This window comes from Cygnus olor, chromosome 5, assembly GCF_009769625.2.
Source record: "Cygnus olor isolate bCygOlo1 chromosome 5, bCygOlo1.pri.v2, whole genome shotgun sequence".
Lineage (NCBI taxonomy): Eukaryota > Metazoa > Chordata > Aves > Anseriformes > Anatidae > Cygnus > Cygnus olor.
In genome coordinates this window covers 29,570,369-29,591,520 of record NC_049173.1, presented here as the reverse complement: position 1 = coordinate 29,591,520, position 21,152 = coordinate 29,570,369, and the positions used below count along the sequence as shown (strand labels likewise).

General features: G+C 42.5%; 1 protein-coding gene across 18 annotated transcripts in view; it reads left to right on the top strand.

The window, feature by feature from the left end:
- PTPRJ (protein tyrosine phosphatase receptor type J) overlaps window positions 1-21,152 on the top strand; it is an 87,381-nt gene that overhangs the window by 42,017 nt on the left and 24,212 nt on the right. For 12 of the 18 annotated variants that reach the window (XM_040560163.1, XM_040560164.1, XM_040560179.1 and 9 more), the window contains 5 exons: window positions 15,009-15,027; window positions 16,460-16,612; window positions 17,312-17,578; window positions 18,913-19,179; window positions 20,883-21,140. In XM_040560163.1, the coding sequence (XP_040416097.1) occupies window positions 15,009-15,027; window positions 16,460-16,612; window positions 17,312-17,578; window positions 18,913-19,179; window positions 20,883-21,140 (964 nt within the window). The remainder of the gene's footprint in view (window positions 1-15,008; window positions 15,028-16,459; window positions 16,613-17,311; window positions 17,579-18,912; window positions 19,180-20,882; window positions 21,141-21,152) is intronic. The other 6 variants (XM_040560172.1, XM_040560175.1, XM_040560166.1 and 3 more) reach the window with 5 other exon arrangements.

Sequence of the window (21,152 nt, the reverse complement as noted above, 5' to 3'; positions counted from 1 at the left end):
CTGGCTCTCGGGTGTCTGCTCAGTGTTTGAAATAAAGGAGGAAGTTCTGGTGCTTTATTGGAAAGCTTGTTTCTGCAGAAGATCAGTTGGAAGATAATGTTTCGCTCTGGTTTGGGTTGCGTAGCTGTGCGGGCACCGGGTCTCCGGGGTGACTGAGCCACCATTTACACCAAGCTTTTCTGATAGTCCTTGTAAATGTGCTTGGATGCGCTCTGCTGATGACATAGCAGTAAAATTAATGAAATTAGTGAAAGAAAACTCAGGCTGCATAATACAGATGTTAAGTCTTTAGATGGATACATGAAGCGTGGAACATCCCGTGGGTACATGAGAAAGGGAAATGAAGGAACAGTGTTAACAGCTTAAAAAATTACTGTTCTAAGATTTGATGATGCGTTAAATCTGAAAAGATATTTATTAGGAAAGCTGGTGATACTCTCGGAGCAGAAGTTCTAGTTAAATCAGGGCAAAGAATGGAAAGAATAAAATACCCTTTTCTTTAGCTGTTTCACTACAGTCTCCAGCTTGGGTAGCTTGAATGTAGGGTATAAAGGATGTTACTCAGATGAGACAGTTTCAGAAATCTGCAACATAAATGCTGTGATTGGGAGTTAACAAGAGCACAAGGGTAGTTCATTTTATTTCACTTGAATACAAAAGTTAGGTTCTGGTAAGTCATATAATCAAACTTCAGTTTTTGAGAAATTTCCTGAGACCTAATCAATGGTCAGTGTTGCAACAAAAATGTGGAAGATGTTATTGGAGACTTTTCCATTAAATTACTGCCTTTTATTGTGGCACTTGTGATTTTAGCACAGGGCGTAGGCATGACAGATCGTGACATCTTCTTGTGTCAGTAACAAGTTAATTCTCCTCTGCTGCTTTTTTCTGTGCTTGGCTTGTCTCTGCTTGCATCAGGTTCCTGCCTCCAGAGTAGTAACATATGACTGAAAAGACCAAGCGGTGTGTTACTGCAGTCCAGAAGGATGCTTGGTTGCCTGAAGTACTTGCATTGAAGTCCTAGGACAAAAGTGTTTGCTGTTGCAATGTTTGGGATCAGTTGGCTTAATGCTGATACATTTCTTGGTAAATGTTAATAAAGCTAGGTAGGCTGAAGGGTTGATTTTTTTTTTTTCTTGACACCTATTAAAAGCTACCTGCTTACTTCTCATAGGATAGTTTAATCTTACCAGTTTTATGTAAACCTATCCATGATTTTCATGACAGCACCTGTTTTTATGGTGGTGGTTGTTTTTTGTTTTTGTTTGTTTAACCAGGATCTTGAGAAATGTCTGATATGACAGTATCATATATATGATGTGATTAGAGCTTATTTTTTCACCAACCTATGCCTGACTCCCCTGGGCAACAGTGCAGGAGCACAGGCTTGCTGGTCTTACCTCTGTTCTAAAACAAGGAAACCCCTCAGTTATTGAAAGGCTTTTCTGTTTGTTTGGCTTACTTGTAAGGAATGTGCTTTGCTAAGTGTCTTTGAGAGACAGTGCAGGAACTGTGCTCTAAATTGTAAAGGCAGGATTTAAAGCAGGCTGCGAACGCACCCTTCACAACGTGCACTTAGAAGCAGTATAGGCATAAAACTTGCTGAACGGTGCAGGGGAGAAAGCATTGTAACAGTGGATCTTAAAAGGCTGTGAGTCATACAAACAGGATATATCATTAAAGAAGAAAAAGAGAAAATGTCTTTGTAAAGACATTCAGCCCTTAGGGATTGTCTAGACATCTGCCTTCATGCCTTGTGGCATCTGGAGGCTCGTGTCCCGATACATGGCATTTTTCCCTTGAGAGGAAAAAAAAGTTTGCGGGTACATTTCCCTTTTCATAGCTTGAGTCAGGTGATGGATCAGGTATCTTTCTAAACTTAAGTCTTGTCTGCACTGGTGAATTCAAGCTAATGTGTTTCTTGGTCAAATGAGAAGCCTTTTAGCTTTGCACCGGGCAGCCTGGGTGCAACGAACAGTAGTCTTTAGTTTGGCTTGGTGTGCTTTGCCTTTGGTCTGGTTCGTATGTGTCAGTCCTAGCTGAGTCTTTCATCCTGCTTAAACTCTTAGCGGTTATTGTCTGCAAGTTGCCTCCTCGCTGATGCTGAAACACAGGGTGGGGGTTCTGCCATCTGGGCAAAGGACGATTAAACCCTGCTGGCACCTCCTGCCAACAGCACAAATTGGTCAAAGAGCCTTTTTTTGTTGTTGTTAGTTTGTTTTCCCCAGTTAATCTGCTGTAATGTGATTGCTATAAACAGTAAGAAAGCTGTATCTCCTGGAAGTTATGAGGCCGAAATAGCCTGTGAAGGACGCACTATTTTTATTTTTTTGTGCTATGTAATCATAAAAGTTTTATCTTCTTTATTCAAACCTGTTTTTCAGGTAGTCATGTTTCTGTCAGCATTATATAACTCTGTGACATTCTGACTTTCTGTTAGAGGCAGGAGTGGCGCAGAGGAATCCAGCTGGTGAATCACTCTTGGTTTAACCGTTACTGGAAGGTGGGGAGAGAGCACGAGGCCGCTAAGAGCAGTTAAGGGAAGGCGGTGTGGAAATCTGCACAACGCCATCAATTAAAAGGTAGAAGCAAAGGAGGTTTTAGCAGCTGGAATGCAGGTGCTTGCACTTCAGTCTTATCTCTGTCCCTGCGTGCACGTTTCATGCAGGTGAACAGCCATGCAGTGGGTAACAAAGGTCAAGAAATTATTTATCTCATCTAATGCAAGGCTTTGACTTCTGACTCGACACTGACTTCTCTCATGTTCTTTAATATCCTAAACCGAAAGGATGTGTCACTGGCCTAAGAAGGTCAGTGTGGTGTAGAGCACTTAAAGCTTTGCATAACTCCTGTTTTATGTTGGTGCTTTAAAGGCTTTATTGGTAGTGAGCAGCAGTTGCTAGACAGTTACATGTGTGTATGTTATGCCCCCTAATCTGCTGGAAATGTGGCAGTTTCCTGAGAAAGTACAGTAAATGACTTAGGTCTGTAATGGGCGTGTAAAATACAATGGTGGTGTGCAGGACTTAGTCCATCTTAATGCTGATTTAAGGTGGCTTCTGTGTTTGACTGGGAAGATGAAGCTTTGCCCCATTTGCGCATGATGAAATACATCATGGTAAACTGAACAGTTTCTCCTGTACCTCTCTCCGTAGCTCCTGCTCCAAACCTATGGAGATATTTGTATGGAATTTTTATTCAGAGCTTTGGAAATTGTCAGCGTCAAACATATAGATGAGAAACTGTAGAAGAATATTTTTAACAGACCAATCAAAATCCTATTTGTGGCCAAGATCTGTGTTAATGCAACGCTTGTGCATTATTTTTCATGGCCTTTCCTATGTTTTGTCTTTTTATTTTTTCTTTAAAGCAAATAAATAATAGTGTAATTGTGCTCTATCTGATTCTGGGTGTATATGTCCTTGTTTCCTCCCTGAAAATGATAGAGATGTTGTACTTCAGCTATTGTGAAGTATAGCAAGTTGAATGCTAAATGTTAGGCCAGAAAAAAATACCTCTGGGATAGAAATGTTTTACTATCATTTGTTATTTTTTTGGTTGGTAATGCTTTGCTACTGTTTATTGTAGGCATTGTTTTATCTTTAATCTACATAAATCCATATAGATTTGTATGTATATAAATCATAAAGTTCTTGTCCTTCTAGGCTTCCAAGGTATTTTGTGATGGAGAAAGAAAATTGTTTCTGCAGCTTAGGAGGTTAGAAGGTCTCAAGGTTAGAAAGCTACTGGAGAGGAAGTTGTGATATTTTTCAGTTTCTGTGTTTGAGGTATGTTAAGGACATTGGAACAAACGAAAATGCATCTGATGTTTCAAAAACATTGCCTGTGAAATAAAACCAGATCTGTTCTTCTGAGTTTCAGTTTTAGTCAGAGAACAGTAAGTTGAAGGAACTATTCTGTTGTTACTGAAGATGCAACAAAAATTAAGCTCATCTTGGAGGATGAGTTGTCATGACTGATTCTAGTACCTGCTACTCCTTGTTCATTCAGCCATTTTGTGTATAAGTAATAAGAGAGACTTGTTTAAAATGCATGGAGCATGTCTGGGGGTTGAATTTCCCAAATATGCTGTCCCAAATATGCTTTTTGAAAAGGAATTTGCCTAACTAGGGTAATAATAGATCAGAGGAATAGAGACACCGATGGAGCCTTCCCCTACAAATCTCTTCTGCACTATTGGCGGCACCTGACTAGTCTTAGTTCTCCTTAATATCTCGCTTTCTTTCAGTCACAATCAGGAGAAGAATTTACACTACAGCCCCATCCAAAGTCTGATTCTGCCAGAATGTTCAGAGAATGGTACAGCACTTGTTGCTGCCCCTTTCTGTTTTTTCGTTAGGGGTAACACTGTCAAATGTCATTGAGATGAAATTATTCTTAGTAGCACACCATTATCTCATAAATCTTCAAAGTGCTTTACATTTTTTTGCCAAAGCAGTCTGTTAAACAGAAGGCTGGCTGTATAAAATGTGTGTCTGCCTTCAAAAACACATCTTGTGTGGAAATTTTCTTCTTAAAGTCTTGTGTTTTTTAAAATTTGTGAAAGCCACCATAAAGTAGAAGGTGAATTTCAATTGAAATTGCTGTGCTTCATCATTAAACTTGCTGGTGGTGGATATTAATTTATTGGTAATGCAATCAGTTTGGAAAAAAAACAGGTAAATTTAAGGAATGTTTGTCTTTCGTTTACATGCATTCTTTTCTTAAAAAGTTATTTTCAGGAACTTTTAATGCAAACTTCGAATGTGTCTGTTAAGACAATGCAGGAGAAAGACGGGTGTTTTTGTTTTGATGGTACAGGTAACAGAAAACACATGATTGTATGGAAGTAGCAAAGGCTATGGGAAGCTGTATAGATAGTACTGCTGCTCCAAGCAAGCAATGAGCAGAATGGTGTAAACAAATTTACTTGTTGTTTTAGAAGTTCCCTCTGTTTCTTTTTCAAGTGATCTGCAAGACCAAGCAAAATGATACAGTATGCGATTTGTTTTTGGGATTAACATGGTTGTCTCAAGACTCATAATAAGTAACATAAATTTATCTTCCTCTTAAATATAAGAGTTTGAAGTAAGCTAATAGATAATTGATTTGTATCAGAGCTAAGCCAAACTCCTTCACATATTTTGGAAAGAGAAAGAAGCCCTGGATATTATTTTTCTAGAGCAAAAAGTTTGCAGCTGGCTGAGCTGCAGTGTCACATTGATCTCTGGCTGTGATGCTGCATCACTCAGCCTTCTTCCACCATTGCTGGTCCTCACAAGTGGCCATGAAGATGACCTTTTATATATGGCTATGTCTGTTGACTGGTAAGTGAGAGAGAGCCCAAGTTGTTGTCAGTGAATGACTTCTCATCCAGCCTCAATGTATTCACAGAGGCGAGTCTGGCAAAGGGGTGATGGTGGAGCCAATTCTCGTTCCTGTCTCTATTCAGCTTCTGTTCAAAGGGGAGGAAAAGAGAGACTCTACCAGAGCCCTAGATGAATTTACTGGGGCTGTACAATGGATCTTTTATTCCCGCTGAGGAGTACTACTACATGTTTTGAACGTTTGTAGTCCATTTGTGTCTTGCTCCAGTTTAAATTCATTAAAGGATTAAATGGGCTGATAGTTGTGGGCAAACCTCAAGGGTGTCCCCCACTGGCCCCGTGCTGCTGCACATGAAAACGGCGTACGGAAAAACATTGTTTATTTAATCAGATTGTTCGTTTGTGATAATCTGAGCCTTGTAGATCAGCTGAAGCTCTGACTTAATTTAGAGTTGGAACATGTTTAGCTCCACACTTTTTGCTATGAGGCAATTTGCATTTATTTTGAAGAAAATGATCTGATGCTACTTTGCTATTAGGGCTCATCAAAAATTGCAGGCTCAATACAAAGCAGCGCAGCTAAAGATGTGACAAGTAGTAAATAACCACTGTGAAGAAACTATGAGGTCTAGACGATAACTTACTGTATAAAAATTACTTCCCTCGTGACGGGTTTGTGATGCTTGAAGATGCACTGGGCCTGCCTTAGCCAGCCAGGCATGGTGGCGTCAGCTCCCACGACCGCGGCTCAGCTGGCGTTTACATCTACATCCGCCCAGCCTACTCCAGCACGTTCATCCTTAGCCTTGTATTTTCCGGTATATGTCAATTTGGGGGGAAATGCAGGCATGTTTCACTGTTAGTCACTCAGGCTGAAGTTTGCTGGTTTTATTGAGGCCTCTAGTGGTCTGAAGGCTGCATTACCAAACCAGAGCTACTTTTTGGGGATGGCCGGGAAGGATTGCTTTCCTCCCTTCCTTTGGATAGATTTTCCCAGCTAAAAGGCAAGGGAAACACAATAGAGATTTGGGTTCTTGTGCAGTGTTTTACATAGAGGTAGAAGCGAACGAACTGAAGGAGCATAAATAAATGGTAATAAACAGTAACAGAGCATGAAGGAGGAGATGAAGGTTAGCCTGAAAGGTCCTTGCGTCAGGCAGTGGTCGCAGGCTGGTTTATCACAGCTGCACACCTCATTGCTTTTTAAATTAGGAAGTTTTCAGGAGCCTGATACGGGCAAATAGATGAATGGTCCTAAGACATGTATAGAAAAAACACAGGAACACAGGAAACAACAAGCTTTTCATGAACCAACGTCAAGACTGCCATAAAAGAAGGATTTCTGTCTAGCAGGACAGAATTTTGAGCTCCTCGTGGGAGGAAGTAAGCTGAAGGCTTTCACAAGCCATGGTTCTCCTGCCCCTGGGCAGGGTGTCATGGATTAAAAATTTGGTCTTTGTTTGCAAATCATCTTTCTCTCTTCATGTCATATCTAAGTTTCCTATATAACTTTTAAAATCCCTTTATAGTTAGAAGTACTTTGAAAACTCTCAAACCAAATGCAGCTCAAAAGTGAGCTTTAACACTTTCCTGAGCAAAGACTCTAAAGAATCCAAAGTGTCCGACTTGGGAAAAGGAAATCTACTTTTGATAAGAGAGAAACTCAGAGCCTCAGTCACTCTCAACACATCTGAAATAGGGCACTGTCAGGAAATGCCCCTCATTTTCATGACTGCACAGCAAAGGCCAGGCAGCTGCTGGCTCTGGTGTGCATTTTCCATGTTGTCTGGGTGGCCAACCCTGCTGATTTGGGGACAGTTAGCATTGTGTTGTTGCCACAGGACTCTTTTTTTCTCTTTTTTTTTCTCTTTCCTTTTTTCATTGTATCCTACTCCTTCCAGGGTGTGCCTAAGCAATGACTCAGAGTGGAAAAAAAACAGTGCTCTTAAGCCACACGCAGGAATGTGCTTTGTTTGTATAAAATGAAGGTTGATGCTGTAAACTCTTAATTTTGAAAGAAAATGGCTGTGTTAACTGAAAATTCATATTAAAAGAGGAGTTCTTCCGTTCAGGCATTGCTCATTGCACACTCAGCTGCACTTTACACCGATGTTGGTGTGATAAGCAGCTTGAGTAGGATAATAATTTGTTTTTTAATAAGTGGCTGTTCTAAATAATACTCATTGCCATTGTTGAATAAGCACACTGTTCTGTTCGTAAACTCCTTCAGCAGGACCATCACTGAGGAGATGTTATATGCAGGGCTGATTGGTTTATATGGAAAATGTAGACTCATTAAACTGTGCAGCCTTTCTCTGGGATGAAGTTTTGTTGTTGCTTTGTCAGCTGGATGAATGCAAGATGCTTAGAGCGGTGCTGCCAAACTGAGGTGGCTTGCAGCACCCATGGCCCGGAGTTCTTCAGGATCTGCAGGTTTGAGGGAAACATAGAGAAGCTGTTGGGTTGCATGGAAAAGTTTTAAACTGATTTCTCATCTGGAAACCATTGGAGTGAGGTCTAATGGTGCTTCCTAAGGTCAGTGGTGAGCTATCAGTTGTAATGCAGTCGTGTTTGGTGTCTGGGCCTACTATCAGCCAATTTGCTACCAAAATCTGTGCTTCTTGGCCTCAGGTATTTCTGTTGCTTGTTCTGTATGTGCACAGGTAGATGAGTCATCGCCTGGTACCAAACCACTGGAAAACTTCCCTCAGAAACCTTTTCTAGAAGGGTAGGACTTAGGAGGAGAAGCAGGTCTAACAGGTGCACTTCAGATGAGTTCCATTCTAGATATTTTTCTCTTTATTTCAGATACGTTGCCCAGAAAATTCCTCACTCCTAGGTTAGCCATCTGAGAAGCAGATACAGGTCAAATACAGAGAAAAGCCAGGAGAGGAAGGAAAGATTTTCTCCAGTATATTTCACTGTGAATTTTCATTCAGTGTCTCATCTTGGCTTTTCTACAAGGCTTTGTCTTTCGCAGCATTTTTAGTTCACTGGAGGTGCTGCACAAAACAGAATCTCAAACTTTTTCATAAGTCAGTGAAAAAAATTATATTTGGTCCCTCTTTGGAGAAAAGCTTGCTTCGGGGAAGACAGAATTTAGAAGTGTCAGGGGTCAAATACAAGTATTTGTAAAGTGGAAATAGTCTTCCTTCTTCCACATAACTGCATAACATCTCAAAATAACCTATGCACAGTTGTGTATGGCTATTAACTGCTTTAGGGTTTTGCATAGCTTCCTAAAACAACATGGTGTCAGAAGGGGGCCCAGCCCTACCCAATTAATAGCAAACATCAGCTCATTTTTCTTTCTTCTGGATTTTGGACCTCCAGCTAGCCCCATGCAGTCTTGTTAGCATTGCTGTTCATTTAGGGTTAAATGAAGACTCCAAATATCTCACAAAAACTTGAATTCTGCTTCTAAAACTTGAGCTTTCCCCCCAGGATAAACCCTCTTAAACCACTCTGTGAAATGTTTTTTTTTGTGGATGTGCCATGAGTGCCTGCCTAAGATACCAGAGGATACATTTAGAGCTGACACTCACTGCAGCGTATCTTCAGTTTTGCTTTGAAAGAGAATATGTCGTGTTATTGAGTTCATCTAGAGCTACTTTAAATCAAAAAACCTATTGTGGGTTACAGTTAGAATGATTTAGCAGAATAAAAATACATTGGGGAAAAAAATAAATAAATAAAAACACCCCCAAACCACTACTACCACCACCACCAATAAACTTGCACCAAATCCAGAAAATAATGTTAAATGAAACTTTATAACTTAATTAAAGGTTAGCTTCTGCCTTAGCCTCCAATTGCCTCCTATTTTCCCATTCAAGTAATAAGGACTTGATGCAGGTAGGCTGAGAATTTACCCATGCCACTGAAATTGCTGAGAGCTCTGGACTGTTAGCATAGCTTGGAGCCAATCTACACACGCTGGCTTAAGCTGCATTGCCTTTTTTCTTTGAATACTGTAAGCATGAGGGGAAATGCTTTCCTTGGCTTGGCATACCTTTAATTGCATTTAGGCTTTGTGAATTACTATGCATTCTACAACGGTGTAACAGTACAATGATTTGTGTGCATAGACTTTGCTTAAATGCAGAGAAGCGTTTTGGAATTAAAGACTTATGACATTTTAGGAAGAAATTAGAAAATAAGGCAAGAGACTGTGGCAGTATGTTTCAGTTCATTTTCTGTTATGATCTTTTTTTTTTTTTTTTTTTTTGCCCCCGAAGCCAGAAATTGCCAAAGTAAGGCATGGTATTTGAAGTAGGCTCATATAGGTTCATTCATGCCTAATGAGTGGGACATGGTTTTAAGTCCCAGTTCATGTAATCTCATTTTGATTGCCCTGTGCTGTAAGCCTACAAAATCCATTGATTTGGCAATAACGTGGAAATGAATAAGGTGAAACAGCCCTGAGATGGGTTGAAAGAGACAAGAATGTTGCATCTGTCCAAATCGCAGCCAGCCTTTTGGACTGTTACCTCCTGCAGAAACACGTCCTGCTGGTCTAGATTCTATACTCCCAATGCAGTGGGAACATGTACCTAGCTGGAGCAGCAGTCAATGCCTTACAAGTCCTAGAAAATGAGCAATTATTGGAGGGCCTTGTCAGTCTGTGGATGCAATACCTGGGCAATCTCACCATCAGCGTTGCAGGGCTTCATGGTGGCATTCCTGGCTTTAGTTTTCACTTATTTTGTGTGACTTAGAGTGAAACCTTTCTGTTGGAATGCTTTCTGAATAAACCTGTGCCAAGTATGAAATATCTGAGGTGTCAGAGAAGACTACAAGCATTGGAGTCGTGGCTTTGCTAGTTAGTATTTGTCAGCTGGGCAGCGATGGCTGCTAACTTCAGCAAAGCCTGGAGTCTTAAAACTATTGTGATGATTTCAGTGTGTTGGCTTGCCCTAAAAGCCCACAGTCATGGGTGTGGGACAGCTAGTAGTAGGTGCACACAGCAGGGGAAAAAAGGAAGCGAGATCAAGTTCGGTGGGCACTGAGCTTAATTAGCCAATGGTCTGATTGCGATTGCTGTTGTGAAGGGGCTTTGAGAAGGAATTTGGAGATGACAGTAATGACAGCTTGGTGGTATTTGTGTAGAACTCTTCCAAACCTGAGAGGATGGGTGGGTGGAGAAGAGAAGATCAGAAGGTACAGGTGTGAAAGATCGTTAGCTGTGAGAGGGGTGTGAGCAGCTTCCTGGCTTTTTGCATCTGAGTCACAAGGCACACACTGGTGAGCCCACATGAAATAGTAAGCAGCAGCCTCAAGTGTCTTCTCAGGAAAGATTTGTGGCTAAGGGGTTTTCTTGGTTAGGATGTTTTGGTTTGCTCACACTTTGACTCTAGAGCCAACTTCCTAACCCTCTATTTACATGAACCAGACCACGCTGTTTGTTTTGGAAACTGGAGCACCCCAGGCAGGTGGGTTGCTGTCGACGAGGGTTTTCCCCCTGTGCAGGAACCCAAACTTTGCTGGAGGGTGCAGTTTGGCAGCACAGCCTAGTTGGAATCGTGGAATCCTATAATCAGTAAGGTTGGAAAGGGCTTCCAAGATCATCTGGTTCAGCCATCCACCAATGTCACCCACTAAGCCATGACTCTAAGCACCATGTCCAACCTTTCCTTGAACACCCCCAGGGACGGTGACTCTACCACATTCCTGGGCAACCCATTTCAATGCCTGACTGCTCTTTCTGAGAAGAAATGTCTCCTAATTTCCAACCTGAACCTACCCTGGTGCAACTCAAGGCCATTCCCTCTTGTCCTATTCCTAGTTATCTGTGAGAAGAGGCTGACCTCCAGATCCCCACACCTTTCTTTCAGGTAGTTGTAGAGAGAAGTTGTAGAGTCAATCCAAAGTCTTGCTGCCAGCAGAAGGAGAGGCACCACTGGCCTTCCTGCTGCTGCCCAGTTCCCGTGGTTACTCTGGTGCTCCTGTATGGCAGGCACATTTCAGATCCTACTCTTGAAAAGCTTTGAGTCTTAGAAAACATCAGTGCAGCTTTGGCTTCTCAGTCACATAGAATTTTTGAAAACGTTTTCCCTCAGCCCATCTTAGTTTCTTCATTGGTAAAATTACCTGTGAAAATAATAATGATTCCTCAGTGATGTGACAGTCTACCTGAGGAGGATGGAGCTGAGTCCTGCAGTTCTTACACCCCACAAAACAAATGAGGAGCGCAGGACAGACCTCATGTGATTGCAGATGAATTCTTCAGCTGCCCTGCAAAGCACACGCCTCTGGTCAGACTGCGTGTTGCTGTGTGACGTGTGAAAAGATTCATTTGCCGTAGCTGATGACAGCGATGAGTTTGTGTATACACACCTCTCCTGTTGTTCAGTTGAAATGTTCACTGTTTCACATTTTGCTGTCTTTTTGTTTGTTTGATGTTGAATATTTCCTAGCTTTTCTTGGGGAGAGATGTTCTCCCCTGCACATTCCCGCTGTCTGGGGAGGGGAGGAGGGCGTGGGAACAGCTCCGTACATGAGTGAAGTGGAATTGGCACGGCTCTGGGCATGTCAGGTGTGAACCCAAGGAGAATCAGGTGTTCAGCATGAATATCCTCTGAAATAATAAACAAATGTTTTGTATAAATAGCATTTCATTAAGTAATAACAGGAGGCTGGAGAACAGTTAAGTCGATGGCTTGTTGAAAAATACAGCACGGAATGACTGAGTCAGGCAGGCTGACGCTCGGGAATGGGATCATTTGTTTTGCGTGGTTTTGGGTTTCAGAAGGAGGGCTGTCTGCTGCCAGCAGGGTGTGCTTTGTTCAATTTGGTTAGTATGTAGGTTTCTGGAAAGTCAGAGGGGTATTGCGAGATTGCTGAAGTCTGTGATGAACAAAAGCAAATAAAATGCCAGGAAGACGTTCGTTCATCACAAGACAGAAGTTTTAGCACAACTTTCCTTCTGTTGCTTGAGCATCATTAACAAAACCAACGCATGACTGTACAACTGAGTTCGTGGCAGCTTGGTAGTAAGTTGCTGTTAGATCAGATGGTCGTAGCTGGGGGCAAACCAGGAATTAATGTGCGTATTGTTTGGGCAGACAGGGAAGAAATGGAGAGGTAGGAAACAGGGGTGTGAGGGGCTTGGTAGTGGCATAGCTATTTCTCAGTCATCTAATGTCTGTTTTTCCTGTTGCTCAGGAAGGATGCCCTATGCCTGAACTCAAACTTTAGGAGAAGGAACTGAGAAACGTTAAAATTCAAGAACCCTGGCATCTTCAGGTGGTTTTTACAGAAGAGAGAATAACTTAATGACAGGTTGTGAGTGATGTCAGGCTGTTGCTGTTTTGCCTGTGGGGCTGTAGAAATCACTGTGACATACACAGTTCTGTTTCATTTTACATTGTTCTTTTTCTTTTTGCAATTTTCCTTTCTTATTAAGCACAGCATCTTTCTGGCTTTGCTTCTAGATTGCCCTGCCTTTCAGGGAATCTCACCTCTTGCTCATCATTCAGCAGCTGTTTCCAGGTAGCTCAGCGCTTGTACTTGGAACGCTGCACAGGGCTGTTTTCCTGCCTTTGAGTGGCTTTTCCCTTCGTAGTCACTTCTTCCTTGGCCACTTGTTTGTGAAAGAATACAGAAGGACTCTTGACCTGAGTGCAAATGAACACGTTTCTTCACTTCCTAAAGGCCTAGTGATTTGACTGGGCTCTCAAATATTCAGAAAGGTTGACAATGACTGTTGAATTTGTATGTAGGAGGTGTGAACCCGAGTATTGTCCTTTGTGTCCTGAGTTGTCTGCGGGACTGCACTGGAGAAGATCAGGGGTTGGTTCTTTGCCTCTTACAAGCGCTTTTTTGCTTAGAAAGCGCAGCTGAACATTTTGCTGCAGTACTGACACCATCGCAGGCTGGGGGTCTCTTCTACTGCATTTCTCACTATTGTAAAGCTGAAGGGTTTCCTTCTGCTGTGTTTCTTCTAGTCAGCATGTCTGCCTCAACTTTGCAGAGTGCAGGCTTTGTAGCCACTTATACGAAGAACAAGACTTAATGGTATCCTCTAACTTTTTGAGAGTGTGTCTTCCAGGGCCTGTGACCTTGTTGCTGCTGGAGCTGGTTGTGGCAACAGCAGAGCTGAGGGGCGAGCAATTTGGGATTCAAGCTCTATGTTGTGTTGTCACAATATAGCCGCTTATTTCTAGTTAGCTTGTGGAAGCTCAGAAATGGAATGGGCGAGGGTGGAAGGGACCCTGGAGATAATCAAATCTACCTCCCCGCCTGAAGCAGGGTCACCAGGAGCAGGTTGCTCAGGGCCATTGCTCACTCATCGCATTGTTGGGTGGTAGCAACCTCGTCTAAGAAAACAGAGTGGAAAAAGAAAATGAGACAAAACTTGAAGTGCTTCAGATAAATGTGTCAACCTTTGCTATCAGCAGGTTTAGTGCTTTGGGTGGGTAAGGCATCATCCAGCATAAAGCTAAATCAGATTTTCTAGAAGCAACTCATTGTGAGGGCCAGCCCTTCTGCAGGCACCACCTGAGCAGTCGGGGATGGAGACAGCCTCTGACTGCCCACACCATAATGCTGGAAGACCCAGAGGTGCGTGGCCAGAAACCTCCCATGCCTGCAAGCCCTTGTGACACAAGGGAACCGTGATCTGCTGGTCCCCAGCACTGTGCTGGGGCCCCACGTGTTCTTGGGACGCGTACCTCTCCCTGCTTGCCTTTGCCTTCTCATGTGCATCTTTGCAAGGTGAATGGTTGTATTTAATTCCCACTATGACTGCTGAAGCAATCTTGTGTTTGTTGCCTGACAAAAGTGACTGCCGCAGTCGGTTGGCGTCAGCTGGCTGTGAGTTCCAGGAAATCACTATTTTTCTCTCAAGTGCCTTCAGACCCCTGTCTGGTGTTTTAGTGCGCTCCTTTAGGAGTATTTTGTGCTGCCACCTGGCGGGAGATGAAGAAAATTTATAGGGCAGTTTGCGTGGGGACTGGCAGGAAGGGAAATGGCTTGCTTGGGAGTAAAAGCATGAAGTTGAAAGACTAAAAACGTTTTCAAAGCAAAATTCTTCTGTGCCTGTCAGTGTTTCTAGCAGAGTAGTTTCAGGTTGTAATTAATAGGCAACTGCTGATATTTTGTGTGTATGTACACATAGATAAACTAGTTTTCAGAATATATACTAAATACTTTTGAATTTTGAATTCACTGAATTGTTTCAGAAAATGAAAAATGCTCTTTTGTGAGAAGTAATAATAAAGTTTATGCAGCCATAGGATGAAAGAAAAATCCCTATGAATAAAAACTCTATCAGTCTCATCTGCCTCTTTTTGTGGGATGGTATTGAGGGTAACTTAAGTCTCTTAATTAAGATCTGGGATTTGTTTTTAAATTTCTATGTGCAAAATAGCCACCATATGCTAAGCCAGGTTTTTGACAAAATAAACTTTGTCTGGTTAGAGGAAAAAAATATGGAAACTAACGTTTTACCAGCGCGTTTACTTTTTCTCTCTAATTGATCAGAATGCTTTTGACATTGTTTTTGTTAATAGATTTTTAGGTATTTCTTTTGCAGGTTGAGAAGTGTGTAGTGAAACAATACTTTCTTTTTTTTTAAACTGATTTTTTTGTACTACCTGTTACTTTTAAACAGTCCTTATTTTATTTGAGCCTCCAGTAGTTTTAAAGTTTTAATTTCTGTTATTTCTTTTTGTTTTCCAGGTCAGATGTACAATTGCCTGTAAGTATTATTCTGTTACTCAATTATGTATTTTTTTTTTGTACATAACTTTTGCTGTCCTCTTTTTCTTTTGAAAGGTCAAACAGCATCAGCTAAGTATTTAAAAAAAAACTGCTGAAAGTATTTTTTATAAAAAGCATTCAAAAATATAAACTCATATTTAGTCACCATAATTCAAGCAGTGCATTTAAGGATAAGGACATAAAAGGACACAAAAATCCCATATAAGTACACAAAAAAGGACATTTAAGAATAAGGACATAAACGAGCATTTTAATCCATTTTTGCTTTTCAGTTTGTAAAGGGTTCTGGTAAAATCAAATACAGGTTTAACGTAGTTAGAAAGACGAAAATATACGTCAAAACAAAACAAACGACTCAGAGCAAAAATGACTCCCAAAGTGATGCTTTGAGGATTTTTTGAAGTAGGTATAGCAACTGCTGTGCTTACCAAGATGACAACACTTCATGTGTCACTAATTTCCAAAATTACTTGCAGATGAGATCTACCTTAATACCAAACATCAGACTTAAATGAGTTAGCCGTTAAGTTTCAGGACCAAACTAAAATGGGAGAGACAAACTCACATTTTACACTGCTTTAAACTGTATATAGTTCTGAAGGAGCTTTAAATTGTGAGTGAGTTTGGCTCATAGTATTTTCTTTGCTTTCACTTTCATGTGAACCTGCATGTGTATCGGTTTCGATTAAACTGAGAAACAACTGTTCTGTTGGGATTCTGTCCAAACCCATGCTGCTCCAGGACTAGGAATCCTGATGCTCACAGTCACCTTTCCTAAGCGTGCTTGCAGTGCGTATTGCTCATGTAACAATATCACAGCTTCAACTAAGATAGCAGTTTTTCTGTGTATTGTTACTGAAAGAGCTGAATCAACTCTCTCCTCACATTGGGCTGCACTATGTCAACCTAAAGTTTTCTGTAGCTATATCATATCTGCCTTGTGGGAACAGTATGTGAATACCAGAATTTTTTAATTTTTTTTCTCTCATACACTAAGGCTAAGAGATAAAGTTGCTATGCCAGGTTCAGTAAAGCAGCTAGCTTTACATAATAACAGTGCACATACAGACTGTGCCTGTAAGTTCATTCAGTTCTTTTTAAACAAAACTGTACAGAGCAGATCATGGTAGCCTTCATTCAAACTATGAGTTGAGTCACTGAATATCTGAAGTAATGTGGCAATTTCTTAATCTAATATAAATTGTCTGACAAAAGTTAAAAGTGGTAAAACCAGGAAATGTGCAATGAAATCTCTGTAGGAGAACAAATTGAAAAAATAGAGGAGTCTGTCTCTCTGCAGGATATCTGTAAATGGCTATATTTTTTCACATGGGGAAACCAGAAGTTTTGTAAAGATACTTACTGCCTTGTAAAGATACTTACTGCCTTGTATTTTTTTTTCCTTTCAGGCACTGAGGATTGCAGATCAAAAAACTTAATTGCAGACATGGGAACCAGTAGTAATGATGATTTATCAGTAAACTCTACAAGTAGGAACAAAAGATCATCAGGGGATGGTCCACTACCTGGTGAGGCAATAAGTGATCGGAACAGTGTAACACGTAAGTGACTTGGAATGCCACTGGAATGTGAACCTGTAGTGTATTCTGTGCTTTTACACTACGTTAGCATTTTAAGTCAAAACTGTAGTTCACAGTGCAAGGATCGTGGCAGGAAGTGGATCCAACTGCTTTACTGGAGTAGAGAATGAGCAAAAAAAAATGATCTACACAACTGACTAAGAGTGTAACTGAACAATGTGATTGTAGGATGGCCTTGAAATAGTTTTATCACAATTACACTTGGGTTCCCTTCCCTGCTTATTATGGCAAATTTTTACAGTACAGCTGCAGCAGTTCAAATATGTGACCTAGAGATTTGAAATATATATGTGATGGAGTACAACTGAAATAACCTACCTTGCATCTAGAGGAGAGTTTTGTGAATCTTGCAGCTCTTCTCTTTAGGATAGATAGCTTAGGAAAAGGAAAAAAAAAAAGTTGTATGGGCAATTCTTTCTCAGCAGCTTGCATGAAACTGACAACTAAGGTATGGAAGTCACCACTGTTGCACCAAGACTGTTTTAATTTTTGAGATGAAGTGAGTCTTCAGGAGTTGGAGGAAGATCATAGAGCTAGCAATCATGCCATACAACATAAAAGAATGTCTTAATTAAAATAGTAATTGGTTGAGGAAAATATAATAGTTTTTCCACTCCCTGCATTTCTCTGTCTTGACAGTATATTTTCTTGCCTTTCCAGAGCCCAGACAAGTTCTTGATCTCCAGGTAGCAGATGTTGGTGTGACATCTGTCAACTTGACATGGAGGGTGAATGACAATGCTTCGGACTCCTACACGTACAGGATAGAGGTTGCAAATGGTACCCATGTTAGGAACAAGACGTCAAATGTCAAGGAAGCCAAAATTACGGAGTTAATCCCTGGGACAAAATACAATTTCACGGTATTTGCAGTAGCGGCTGATGGTCAGACGGAAGGAGAAGGAGTGTCCGTAAGCCAGTATACAAGTAAGTCTCAGCTGCTTGCTGTCGTGTTTGTGGTGGTCTGTGTTGTGCTGTGCAGCTCGGGGCTCTGCCTGCCCGCTTGAGGCTTGTAGTTCAGTATGGCTATGGACAGAGGGGATGTTTTGGTGCTGGAGCCTGATGTGGGCTATATGCCAAGCATGGGAGGTTAGAATGCAGAAGAAGCATAACCTTGGTAGTAAGCAGTTGGTGAAACCAGTCACTAAAGCTTGCAGCATAGAGATTTTTCTTGAGGACCTATCTTCCCTAAGTTTGGAGGGGAAGTGGACGTTGTTTTTTTTTTAATTCTATTTTAAATTTTTAAATTGCATTTTGAGATTTCATTTTATTTTATTGTAAAATGCTATTAAGAATGGAATTAAAAATAAAAATTCTAGGAACTGTGGGCTTCAGACCCCTGTTTTAAATGCTCCTATGCACAAACCAGATTGCACGTGGGGAGTTTCTGTGATGTGGGGTCCCGTGTCTGCCATCAGGCTCCAGCAGGAGCGTGAGCTTTGGGCAGTGCTAGTTGAGGAGAACTGCTTTGGCCATTGAGCACCTTGCTGTGCTGAGTGTCCTACGTCTGAACGCACGGTGTTGGAGGGCCGGTTTCAGAGCTGGCCTGCAAGGCTGTAGCACAGCCTGGTCCTTCCCCAGGCTGTATTTCAAAGGAAACCGATGCTGGCTCTTGTCATTCGTGTTGTCCTGAAACGTGCGTGTGAATGTGCTCCTGGCTTTGCTGTTGATTCCGAGAATCTCTCCACGCTGCCTGTCGGTGACGACTGCTGACCCTGGTTGGCAGAGGCACATAGAACAGAGTGCCGCAGAGAGATTGTGGGGAGGTGTTCTCTGTTCTTCCAGCCCTGGGAGCGAGGTTGGGGCCTGCGCAGTGGAAAAGGATCAGGGTGGTCCTGGGTGATCACTTCTGTTTCTCTTCCAGCAATCATTTATCTTCCTTCCCTCAGGCGGTGCCGAGGTGCACCACCTTCTTCTTCGGCACCTTCCCCTGCACGCTTGTCTCCTTCCCGCGCACCTCTCTGGGCTCCCAAGAGAAGCCCTGGGAGCGCTGGCACGGTGGTGGTGCGTGCTTCTGCTTCTGAAGGAGTGGGAGGTGAATCCCACTGGAGATGCTTCTTCCTTACTCTTGCCTCCCAGGCCTGTTGATGGACGAGCCTCTGGGAGCATCTGGTGCTGTTGCTGGGTGCCCGTGCACTCTGTATGATGAGTGGCATGAAGGGAGTGAAGCAGTGGTGTGCCTGTGTGTTTTTTTTTTTTTTTGTCCCCATTTGTCAGCAGATATTGTTACAGGTTGATGGATTGTTGTCTTGCCTTTCCAGAGCCCAGCAAAGTTCTTGATCTCCAGGTAGTAGATGTTGGTGTGACATCTGTCAACTTGACATGGAAGGTGAACGACAATGCTTCGGACTCCTACACGTACAGGATAGAGGTTGCAAATGGTACCCCCGTTAGGAACAAGACGTCAGATGACATGGAAGCTGAAATTACGGAGTTAATCCCTGGGACAAAATACAATTTCACGGTATTTGCAGTAGCGGCTGATGGTCAGACGGAAGGAGAAGGAGTGTCCATAAGCCTGTATACAAGTAAGGAACCGCTGCCTCTCAAAATCAGTGCCTAAACAAGCAGTTTGTAACAGAGCCCTGCTTTTTTTCCTTATATTTCCAACTTTTTACTGTTTCACATTGCCATGTTGCTTTACTCCAGGCTCCTGTGAGCATGAATGTCAGGCTGTCCTTGTCAAAAAGGTAAAGGGCTGAGACTGTGTCTGAGTTGCCTGTGGAGCAGTTAGCCTTGAATGTCCAAGATGATGAGCTATGTAGAAGTCCAGGTGCTACAACAGCATGACCTTGCCTGGACATCAGGCCTGAATGGGCCCCATACAGTGCTTCTTGGTGCAGGTTGTCATCAGGTTTTATAAAAGGCCGTGGTGTGCAAGGATCCAGTGCCCAGGATCACAGAGATCACAGAGACTTAGTGATCTCAAAGCTTGTTTTGAGCTGTCCGCAGAGGCCCATGGCTTCTGTGAGCTGTGACATTGCCTAGGACCACGTTACCAGGAGCGGTGCCAGCTCTGTCTGCTTTGTGCTCTGGCACCTTTTCCCCAGATCAGAGGGGCAGATGGCAGAAGAGCTGTCTTATGTGTTGAGCTCAGGCATGGAAAGGGAACAGGCAGTGTCCATATACAGAGCAATTAGGGGCAGCGTATCCTGGAGATGCTTCTACTCAGCGGAGCTTGTCTAAGCTGCCCAAGGTGAGTCTTGTCTACCCAGTGTTTATGCTGATTTGGACTTGTCGACCTCGACCCCCCAGTGTGGGTCACTGTTGCATGCACAGTTTCCTTCTGCTGTCCCAGAGAGGCTGTGCTGGGAAGCTCACATTAAGACACTCATGGGCACAGTCTTGAGCTAAGAGACTAACACTGTCCTGCATTCTGCTTCCTTCCCCGAATTCCGTCTGTCTGTCTGTCTGGGAAGCCATTGTGGAAACAAGTGATTTTAGTATGTGAAATAAAATAAAGAGAATCTCCTCCAAAATTTCTGTGGCTTTTCCTGAGATATGTCCCTGGATATTGGAAGCAGGGCACTGATACTGTAGAAGTGCAGCATGGCTACAATTAACACTTAATCTATGTGGAATAGCGAAATGTGACTGTGGTTTTTCCACTCTCTGCATTTCTCTGTGTTGTGGTTTAGCCCGGCTGGCAGTCAAACACCACACAGCCGTTCGCTCACCCTCCCCCCTCCCTCTCCGGGATGGGGGAGAGAAACGGGAAAGTGAAGTCTGTGAGTTGAGATAAAGACAGTTTATTAAGACAGGGAAAAGAATAACAACAATAATAATAATAATAGTATTAATAGTAATAATGTGTACGAAATAAGTGATGCACAATGCAATTGCTCACCACCCGTTGACCGATGCCCAGCCTATCCCCGAGCAGCTGGCCCCCTCCTCCACCCCGGCTAGCCACCCCTATATATTGTTCAGCATGACGTCAGATGGTATGGAATACCCCTTTGGCCAGTTTGGGTCAGCTGTCCTGGGTCTGTCCCCTCCCAGCTCCTGCTGCATCCCTAGCCTGCTCGCTAGCAGGACAGAGAGAGGCTGAAAAGTCCTTGGCTTGGTGTAAGCACTGCTCTACAACAATTAAAACATCAGCATGTTATCAGCGCTCTTCTCATTCTAATCCAAAACATAGCACCCTGCCAGCTACTAGGAGGAAAATTAACTCTGTCCTAACTGAAACCAGGACACTCTGTCTTGACAGTTTATTTTCTTGCCTTTCCAGAGCCCAGACAAGTTCTGGACCTCAAGGTAGCAGATGTTGGTGTGACATCTGTCAACTTGACATGGAGGGTGAACGACAATGCTTCGGACTCCTACACGTACAGGATAGAGGTTGCAAATGTTAGGAACAAGACGTCACATGACAAGGAAGCCGAAATTACGGAGTTAATCCCTGGGACAAAATACAATTTCACGGTATTTGCAGTAGCGGCTGATGGTCAGACGGAAGGAGAAGGAGTGTCCGTAAGCCAGTATACAAGTAAGTCTCAGC